This window comes from Betta splendens, chromosome 11 (genome assembly GCF_900634795.4).
Source record: "Betta splendens chromosome 11, fBetSpl5.4, whole genome shotgun sequence".
NCBI classification, from domain to species: Eukaryota; Metazoa; Chordata; class Actinopteri; order Anabantiformes; family Osphronemidae; genus Betta; species Betta splendens.
In genome coordinates this window covers 16,337,994-16,348,512 of record NC_040891.2, presented here as the reverse complement: position 1 = coordinate 16,348,512, position 10,519 = coordinate 16,337,994, and the positions used below count along the sequence as shown (strand labels likewise).

The following is a 10,519-nucleotide window of genomic DNA, read 5'->3' as shown; positions in this document are numbered from 1 at the left end:
ATGTTATTATTAAATAACTGTTTTCACACTGCTGTGAGTTTTAAACATTTTATTGATGTTTGGAAAATCTTTTAGTAGTTTTCCACATTTCATTCCATCATTTCATTCTCACAGTAATTATACACAAGATTTACGCCAATGTCATTTAGTATCAAAAGCAAATGCATTAATGACTGAAGCTTTTCTGCTTCCTGTTGCAGCAGGTTCACAGGTAAGAAACAATTATTGACAGGTCAAGAGTCCAAACGTCAAACTTTAAGGATGTAATTTTATTTTGTTAGTCTTAATGTTAACAACCACAAAACTACACAAACTGTTTTCATCTGGAATTAACAACAAAACCAGTAAATGAGCATCTTCACAGCCTAATCTGTTTATCACTGATTGAACCCTAATGTGAAGGGAAAACACCAGATGAAGCCTGTTGTCAGAACAGAACCACTCAACCACCCAAATTACAGCTACTAAAACACTTCACCTGAGTCCATCTCCTGATTCTCACCCACTGTCGTTGCATGACTCCATAACAACGTGATCCCATATGACTTAGGACTGAGAGGCATCAAAGTGTTTTCATCTTTGTTTTATTCTCGTGTTAAAGGAAAAATAGGAACAGCAACACAAAACTGGCTTCACGCAATTTAGCTGAAATATAAATGCATCAAGTCTTTGACCATCAAGTCATAAAAAGCTTTATTTAAAAGCTTACAGAGACAAACCATGTTGCAAATAATCAATCGAAACTTCACTTGACACCAAAACCCTGAGGACTCTGCTGTACAGAATGGGCCTTACTGTTAAGATCGCCAACAGTTCTAGCTGGTTCTCTGACTTGGATCAGAATCAATTAAAGCTTCACTGAACCGTAACCCAGTGAGCAACAATCACTAAGGACGCACGTTTTCAGTCTGTGTTTTGAGTTTGGTGAACAGAACGCATACTGGTAAAGGCTCCATCAAAACTAAAACTGATCCAGCCTCTCCCTGGTGTTATCTCCAAGATACTTGCGCTGAGGTGGTTCAAAACTAGACCTATACCAAACATTTCTGATAAGCTTTTTCAAAAGCATTCACTTCCTTATCTTCATGTTTTACTAATGAAAAACAAACAACCATAAACGCTGACTTTAACATGTAGAACCCAGAGAACAGCTCTCCTGTCCAGGTACGGACAGCAGGTGCAGATGAGACGGTTTAACAGAATGAGTCAAGCAAACCAAAAGCTAAAAGAAAAAGCACAGAATAAACCACAGGTAGATAAATGGGTAGATATCAATAAAAAAAACACCACCTTTGACCTATCGATCTATTGCTTTATTCACTGTCATTTCTATTGTTACTGATGATGTCAGAGGTCAGTGTCTAAGTGAGCATGGCTCAACAGGTCAGCAGCCGGGTCATCTGTGGACAGGTCAGAGCTAAAGAAAGGCTCCGCCTCCAATTCCAGCAATGATGGCAAGTCAGCCCCTCCTCCCTCCAACCCGAGTGGCTCGGACAAGACAGGCGTGTACTGCACCAGCTGCTTCCCTGGACCAATAAGAGAGCAACACAGGTTGACCATAACAGCAAAGAGGAGGGTTCTGCCTCACAGGTCAGACAGTAGGATGTGGAACAATCTACATTATAACTCAATAATTCTTAATAGGTTTCACTGTGAAAGGCAATGGTTTGTTTCATGTCATGTAATTACACATGTAATAAATAACCTTGTCTTCACCTGCACTGAACTCAGTGAGTTAAGTCAAGAAACTAATGGTGCCTGTTGGACTTTAAAAGGTGATCAAAGTATGTCTTGGTTCAGTAGGTACCAAGTCCAACTTAAATATTATAACAAAGAAGTTCTAAGCATTAGGTGTGACCTGGTACATACCTGTGTTGTTGGTGCTTTCATCACTACCTTTAGGAGCTTCTTCAGACAGCAACTGACAGGAAACAGGAAGTCAGAGTGAAACAGGAGAGACTGCATTATTAACACATTTATAAGGTGATTTTTAATTCTAAGCCAGTCGAAACAGCACACGAGGAAATTCTGGTTAAACTCACAGTGTCTAAACTGTCAAGATCAAAGTCTCCGGAAGGACCAGAGGAACTGAAAAACTGAACACAGGGTTTACGTGATATATGTTCTGCTCATCTTTCATGTGTGTTGTCTACATGTTTTCAATTCACTGACCTCAACCAGCGGCAAGGCATCAAAGGTGAAGGTTTGAGTGTTCAGTATGGTCTGCAGGTTTTCTAGACTGCTGTCAATGCTCTCAACGTGATCCGACAGTTCAGACCTGAGAGAGAAATAGGACAGAAACAGTTAAAAACAGACAGACATGATGTGTGGTCACTCAGCGGGGTGGCATATATCCATATTTTTCTTCTTGCCAACAAACCGACAGCTGTTAGTTTATCACTTTCTTTCTCTGAGCCCAGTAAACTAGACCTGCAGGTAGGTACCTGCAGACCCAAACTGTTACAATCAAAAGCTATTCACACATAGGAGAATGTACTGAGACGACTTTGAGTGTAGAATAAATCCACATCATGAATCACTGACATTTAGGATAATACATATCACCACTTTATCATTAGTTATTTTAAAATTAGGATTTATAGATGCAGTGATTCACTTGTCAGCTTGTGTTGATATGAAGCGCCAAACATCAAGTGAGGGTCCACCTGCAGAGGGAGGGGGGCGGGGTCTGAAGGAAGCACAGGGGTTTTAATGACACACCCGTTCTTATATACTTTGACATGACAATAAATGGGACTGTTAGTAGACAGGTGTTCAGATCAAGACTGAAGCAGATGCAAGAGATTTACCTGTCAATACAGGCAATGGTCTGACACTTCTGCTGAGGTGTGGTGGCATTGTTGGTGGTGGAAACTGAGACAGGCGAGTAGTTGGTTAGGACTTGTGGGTGGGGTCCAGTGGAGACAGGGCACATTACAACAGTAGGACTGGCTAAAAAGACAAAGACAGGTGAGACTGGTAGCTTCTGTAGAATGGCGGTGGAGAAGTGTACCTGCCATTCTTCTGTTGGCTGGTGGAGGTGTTCACCTGTGCTGGTACTGATGTTTGGCTGTGTCTCATCTTGTAGAATAGAGTTAATGAATGTGGTGGGCGAGAGGGGTGTGTCCACGGGGGTAGATTCACACATCTCCACCTCAGGACTGGGTGGTTCTTCTTTGATGTTTGCTGAATGGTCATCTCTGCAGGAAGATAAAACATCATTAATGCCTGTTTTCCATTGCTGCATACAGGAGACATATTACAACTGGTTCTCACTCTGCAGCCGTCCAGGCACTGGCTACTTCAACCTCGGCTGGTGTGGCCACCTCTGTGACGTCAGAGATAATTGGCCCAGAGGTGACAGGAGCATCGCTAGAGAAGCGGCTCGCAGCAGCCTTAGGAGACAGAAGGTTGGAGTTGCTGTACAGGACAAATGTGTAGTAGCTGCCTTGGTCTGTAACATACAGGTTCAGTTACCTGCAAGTGTTCCAACGGGAAGGGTCGACTATATTTAGGGACGGAGTGGGCTGAGCTAGAGTCGTTCAGCATCAGAGGACTGCAGACATGATGACAACAGCTACAATCAGTCTATACACAGATTGGGACAACCAGTTTATATTGAAAAAGTCAGCTAAAAAGGCAGATATGCAAACCTTACTTAAAAATGTTGTTTCTGTTTATTATCTGTCCTATTCGAAATCAAGTGTGTAACACTAGCGCATCTATTAATCAGTCTTTTGTAATACTAGCAATAAACCAAGCGTTTTTTTGCAGTAAAAGCAGGTTGCAATATTTGTAATAGTATTAGGGATGCTGGTAATAAAGTATGTAGTATTAGAAGTAAACTTGCATCTTCCTCTTGACCCCCAGAATCCTGTTGGTTTGGACAAGTGATACCAAAAACTGGATGAGCTGTAGTGAGAGACAGAGATTTTAATTACTCGGGTACAAGTTAAGCTAGGGGCAGTAAAGTAGGGGTTAGCACTCACTGACTCACATACTCTCACATACAATCACAGCTGGGATTGACTTAAGAGGAAATGGATAAGATAACAGGCTGCATATGCCTTTATGGAATACACTTACTGGACACATGTACAGTCTAATTCCATTTAATACAGAACCTCTGCAATTAATTTGATTTTTACAAGGTTATAATTGCTCACTGTTAAAGTTGAAGCTAAACTTCTAAACTTATTAAGGTCACAGTGGGTGAGTGCATTATGTTTGGAGATGGTGTTAATACAAAAGCTTCTCATTCAAAATATCAACAACAAACAACAATATCACCAAACTGACTGTGTGTATGTGTGATGTTATTAGATTGTATTTTTTTAATATGTATATTAGATTACATAGATACTTTATTGATCCCCTTAAGGGAAATTGTATCCTCTCCTCTATTCTGGCATTATGCGCTAGATCTATTTTTAAATCCTGTAAAAGTAAATAGATTTTGTTGAGGTCAGAGTACACAACCCCTTATTTAATGTTAGAACTATCTCTGGAGAAGCATTTAAACAACCAAATGTGGACTGAGTGAGTGAGTGAGTGAGTGAGTGAGTGAGTGAGTGAGTGAGTGAGTGAGTGAGTGAGTGAGGTGTTTTTACCTTATTGACTACTTTCTGCTGCTGAACATGTTTCTGTCTCAGACTGGCCACTTCTCTCCACAGAGCCTCGTTCTCACTAAAAAACACAAACCAATAAGGAGATATTCTGTCTTCTGGACTACAGAGGGTCTGGTTGTGGTTTTGGTCTTACTGTTTCATTGTGATGATCCTAGAGTCTATCGTGTCCTGTTTCCCCTTCATCACCTGAACGTCATTTAGGATCTTGTGGACTTCATCTGCAGAGATTTTAACATCTTCCTGGCGCACTGAGGACACCTGAGCCAGCCAGACACGAAGAAGCTATTATCATGGAGACCAGTCACAGACACTTTATAAGGTTCTGAGGTGTTCTGAGGTATAACATTCTAGTACATTGTTGACTTTGCGTTTGATGTTCTCCAGCAGGTGTTCTTGTGCTCTGATGAAAAATGGATGCTGGAACTCTGTGTCATCTCGTTCTGGTTTCACCAAACCACCCTGCTCAATGTGGACCACCTTCCGGAATCCATCTGTGTAGAATTTCATTCAGAAAACAGCAGACTGGACACCAGCTGGCAGCAGAATTGGAGTAGTTCTAATCTTGTTTAAAATATGACATTTAAGTAGGACTATGCTCATACTCACACATGTTGAGCTGCCTGATAAAGCTGGCCATGTTGTTGTGTTTGAAGAACTTTGGAAGAACCTCTTTGGAGAACCGACCTTGATCAAACACATGGAAGCTGGTTCCACTCTAACCACAATCAATAACAAACAACAAATCACCAAACTGACTAATGCATGGGTCTCAAACCAGTTCCATCGAGGACCGCTGTTCCTGCTGGTTTTCCAGCTATCTCTGTTGATTACCTTGATCAGGTGTGTCAGTTGGCTTTCCAAGCTTGTCATTGACTGAACACACCTGGTCAGGGTAATCAGTAGAAGTTGGGGCAGAGAGAGCTAAAAAAACAGAATTAGAGTGCAGACTTCCTCCTGCTTTCACATGGTGAAAGAACGAACGAATGATCTGTAAAGATCTGTAGAAACGAATCAGAAACGAATTGGAGCGCTTCCTGCTCGCTACAGAGCCTGCGTGGCTCGGCTGTCACGTGACAAGTGAACGAATTAACATTTCATATGAACAAGAACTGTAGTACTTGGTGCTCGCCACAGAGCCTGAGCTGTGAACCATGAACGAGAACAATGAACTAAACCGTGCAACCCGAGCTTTACATGGTGCTTTTATCTTGTCCAAAATGCAACATTATTATTATTATCTATCCATCCATTTTCCAAGCCGCTTATTCCCATATGCGGGGTCACGGGGGTGCTGGAGCCTAACCCAGCTGGCTATGGGCGAGAGGCAGGGTACACCCTGGACGGGTCACCAGTCCATCGCAGGGCAACACAGAGACAGACAACCATGCACACACATACTCACACCCACGGGCAATGGAGAGAGTCCAATCAACCTAATGCACGTCTTTGGACTGTGGGAGGAAGCCGGAGAACCCGGAGAGAACCCACGCAAACACGGGAAGAACGTGCAAACTCCACACAGAAAGGCACCAGGGCATTAATATTATTATTATTATTATTATTATTATTATTATTGTGGCAGAGTATAAAGGACCACAAAATCAACATGTTGATATAATGGTCGAAAGTATTGATTTACTGTACACCACACTACATTATATACACAATAAAACTACACACATCTCCAAGAATCAAAGACCACTAATTAATTATGATTTCAGGAAGAAATAATGTATGTCGGGTGTTAGGTGACAAATAAATAAATGTCAGAAATCAGACATCGTTCATTTCCTTGTTTATCAGTCCACACAGCCCTGAGCCTCAGCTGTCACGTGACAAAAGAATGCATGTTCCATAAGGATCCGTAGGAACAAATCAGGAACTAACTGGAGCGCTTGCTGCATGCTACAGAGCCTGCACAGCTCGGCTGTCACGTGACAAAAGAAGGACTAATTGAGTAAGGACGCTCAGTTGAGTAAGTCCTGAACGAATCATTTCAGTTTCCTGTCCTGCAGGTCCTGTTCCTGACCCTGACTTCCAAAGGAAATTAATCCAAGAACATAACTTTGGAGCACTCAGCAGCAGTCCAGTCCTTTTTTTCTTTAGCCCAGGTGAGACGCTTCTGACACTGTTGTTCCAGGGTGGCTTGACACAAAGAATGCGACAGCTGAAATGCATGTCTTGCATACATCTGTGCATAGTGGTTCTTGAAGCACTGACTTCAGCTGCAGTCCACTCTTGGTGAATCTCCACCAACATTTTTGAATGGCTTTTGTTTCACAGTCCTCTGCAGGGTTTTCTGAGATACTGAATTTGGGTTTTTTATTTGTTTTTCAGTTGTAATCATCACAATTACAACAAGTAACATTTTAAATATATCAGTCTGTGTGTAAAGAATGATTATAATATACAAGTTTCACTTTTTGGATGGAATTAGTGAAATAAATCAACTTTTTGATGATATTCTAACTTATATGACCTCCATCTGTACATGACACATGAGTCCTGTGGGACAATGTTGCAGCTTCTGATCAGTAAATCAACTAAGCTAGCAGGAGTATTGTATCTATTCCAAACCTCTGTTTATTTCACTTTCACTTCAAACGGTTTTAAAATAAAACTTTTTTATCTTGTATATATTGAATTTTAATTGGGTCATCATTAATCATATATATTTTATGCTTACATTGTACTGCTACAGTACCACTATACATATTTATATTTATTTTCACACCATTAAGTATTAGAATTGAATGGAATAAAATAAACCAATCATCAGCCAGCCCACCTGACATTATTAACATTTAGCTTTTAGAATGGCAACAGTTCAGCTGTGGTTATTCTTAAGAGTATAAGTTGGAGTGTAGTTGTACCAACGGTAATAGGATTGTCAGACTGTTCTAAGAGTAGATGAAATAGCCTTTTATTCTCATTCAAAATACAGTAGGATTTGTAAAATACACGGGCTGAACAAATGTGTTTTTCTGACACCGTGTTATTGACAGTGCAAATGACAGTGTTTAAACGTAACAGTAATGAAAGGAATGCACAATGGTAAACCTACACTCATTAGCAGCAGTTCCCTTTTTGGAAGTGAGTTTAGTATGAGTTTAAGGGGTGTAATTTATTGTGAGTCACAACATGAGTTGTGTCAAGATCAAGATAGGAGTATTTTCTCGTACTGTAAATAACAATTTGTTTTACTTTTTATTATGTTAGCTAGTATTATGGATAATAATAATATTGTTTGTGTGTAGACTACCTTAACGTACAGAAAATATGATGACTGATGACAAAGATGAACATCCAGGAAGACAATTGCAACCACTAACTTAAAACGTAAGCAACCCTTATTAAAAGAATTAAGATATTATTAAGGATATATAATTAAATTAATTTAATGTAGAAATGTAGGACTATTCACCCTATAGCTACTTTAATTGACCTTGACACAGATAACTGCATATTGAAATAAAGCTCCTCTAATGGAACATGGAACATGTCATACAGTACAGGGTATTGTCATGGGCTGCATAAAAATATGACTGTATATCACCAATGCCACCTCTATAACATATTTTTTATGGTTTAATATTTAATAAATAGTACAACTCTGTTGGTATAAACTGAACCTGTATTTTATTAATATTAATATTATTATTATGCATGCCGGTAGAGGGTGTTCTGTTGTGCCATTTTGACACTAACTGTTAAAACCATACTCAAGCCAGTCACGTTTATTGCACAGCTGGCTACATACTTAGCCTAACACATTGCGTTCCTCTACCGGAAGCCTAACAGTCCTTCACAATAAAAGTCTTTATGGCTATAACAACAATGTCTGTTGTTACAAAGGGAATCAATGATTTTCAGGGAGCAACCAATGTTGCTCAAAACTATTATCTTATACACTTATATAAACATAAGCATAATCCTTACGCCTATGCCACAAAATGATTCCTTAAGTTTCGTTTTGACCATGGGGCTTCTTAAAGTAACTTCAAAATATTCAAAACACAAATGGAACTTAACTACTTAATAGCGTTATGGTAACTTACATCTACACAATGTAATAGTGATAACTAAGATGACAACGTATATTAAACCAAAAGGTTTACGGCATGGACCCAGTGTCCGAGTAATTGTAAAACGCGGTCTTAATACACCATTAAAGTAAAGTAATTTCTTCATGTATATTGTTACCGGTACAAATCTTCATGTATATTGTTACCGGTACAAATCTTATACCCATTACTGTGCAATAACCCTACAATGACCTCGTACTCACTCCAACCGTACTGTACTGCTTTGTACTGTGCCAACACAAACTGTTCTGTAACAGATTATCTGTGCTGCTGTTGTGAAAAGAAATTTCCCCACTGCGGGACTATTAAAGGTTTTCTTATCTTCCTGCAAGATTTCCCGTACGTGTCACAGCGGGTAGGGTAGATGCCGTGGCATGTGCCATAGATACATTAGAATGTGCCTTAGATGCCTTGGCATATGCTGTAGACCAGTGGCATGTTCCTTAGATGCCGTGGCATCTGCGGTGGTATGCGGTGGTGGTATGTGCATCTAACGGCAGCTGCCGATGCCGCAAATTGCACTCGCCCTAGTGTGACTGAAAACCACACATTGACAGGGGCATTGTGGAGGATCTACAGGGTTTTATGGAATCAAAACTTACAGACACCTTATTGAGACATTGAAGTCAAATATTCTAGAGTGAAAAGCTAATGATCAAGGACCTTTAAGTTTCCTTTGTGCAGTTGGTTGCTTTGTTACTTTGACTTTTATGATCATTCCTGAAATTTTTGTAATAAATTAAAAAAAAACTTAAATTATAAAAAAAACTTGATGATGATTGGGATTGACTTGTGGCTTTCTTGCTGACTGGCTCGGTCTTTAACAGTGTTTGAGGTGAAGTTGCATGTGGAAGATAATACTAACATTCAGTCTTAGCTGCCTAATAATACGGATTCTCATTAAAACATGTGGCTGTTGGTTAAACGTATGCTCCTGTTTATGCAGGAAACAATTGCCGTCATAACGACAACGATGCAGTGTAAAAATGACAGTGTGTTGTCACCGCTTACATTTTAACACGCCACATAAACCCAAGAACCGCCCGACGTGAAAATGAAACACTGAAACAAAAGTATCACCCATAAACGGCTCTTTGTTATTGACGACCACGTGGGCTGTCTTTAACATTAGGCTGTGGGCTGTAGATTACTGTAATCCGCCGCAGCAGTTTGTTGATCTTATTAGCTGTTAACGTGTTAGCTCACAGACTAACCCGTTGAAGCACCCTCTGCTAACCTTGAGCTTTCTTCTAAAATAACATAAGCGTTTACCGGGCTCCAGCAGATGAGCGGGTCGGTGTCCGGATCCTCCACTAGGGTCCAAAGTTTTGTGAGGAAGGCCGGGACGTTCCCTGCGTTCAGCGCCGCCCCTCCTCCTGGATACTCCATGACAGAAACAAACTCAAGCACTGCGGCTAATAGGTGCTCCGATGCTAACAGCTAGCACCAGACGCTGATAAAAGATCGACAAACTACCAAATAACTCGCGAAACGGAGCTAAACTGCGAATCGAACGGAGACACACAGCACTCGGTTCCGATCTTAAAATGTGTCAGTCTACACAAAAGTTATTAAAGCGTATTTGCAGTCAAAGCTCGCAGAAGAAAAATACAACACAACGTCTGAAGTAACAACTGCGTATCGAGGTGACTGTCGCTTCATGATGACGTGTTTGCAAACGTAACGTCGACGATTGGGGCTGTTTTAGATACTTAAGATAATAAAAATACATACAACGATAGATAGATACTTTATGCAAACTTTATGTGGAAAATTCACATTTTCCTCAGCAATGATACACACAAA

The 10,519-nt window shown here is 40.3% G+C and overlaps 1 protein-coding gene across 2 annotated transcripts; it reads right to left on the bottom strand.

The window, feature by feature from the left end:
• Positions 1 to 34: 34 nt before the first annotated feature.
• hsf1 (heat shock transcription factor 1) lies at positions 35 to 10,379 on the bottom strand. 2 transcript variants are annotated; one of them, XM_029166795.3, is made up of 15 exons: positions 9,986 to 10,379; positions 5,235 to 5,343; positions 4,983 to 5,119; positions 4,762 to 4,886; positions 4,611 to 4,686; positions 3,851 to 3,912; positions 3,478 to 3,556; positions 3,277 to 3,395; positions 3,049 to 3,200; positions 2,811 to 2,952; positions 2,618 to 2,689; positions 2,173 to 2,278; positions 2,043 to 2,096; positions 1,870 to 1,921; positions 35 to 1,526 (listed from the first exon to the last, which is right to left on the bottom strand). In XM_029166795.3, the coding sequence occupies exons 1-15, from the start codon at positions 10,100 to 10,102 to the stop codon at positions 1,348 to 1,350; spliced, it is 1,581 nt and encodes a 526-aa protein (XP_029022628.1). In that variant the 5' UTR covers positions 10,103 to 10,379; the 3' UTR covers positions 35 to 1,347. The 2 variants fall into 2 exon arrangements, with proteins under 2 accessions (XP_029022628.1, XP_029022629.1); XM_029166796.3 differs by lacking the exon at positions 2,618 to 2,689 and having other exon boundaries at positions 9,986 to 10,378.
• Positions 10,380 to 10,519: the final 140 nt, after the last annotated feature.

Bases quoted from the DNA above. Each gene is read 5' to 3' on its own strand.
- hsf1 (XM_029166795.3), bottom strand. From the start codon at position 10,102: ATGGAGTATCCAGGAGGAGGGGCGGCGCTGAACGCAGGGAACGTCCCG. The intron at 4,687-4,761 runs GTAAGACCAAAA...TGTGTTTTTTAG, and splicing joins AGGATCATCACAATGAAACA to TGAGAACGAGGCTCTGTGGA. The intron at 3,913-4,610 runs GTAAAAACACCT...CTCTCACTACAG, and splicing joins AGCAGAAAGTAGTCAATAAG to CTCATCCAGTTTTTGGTATC.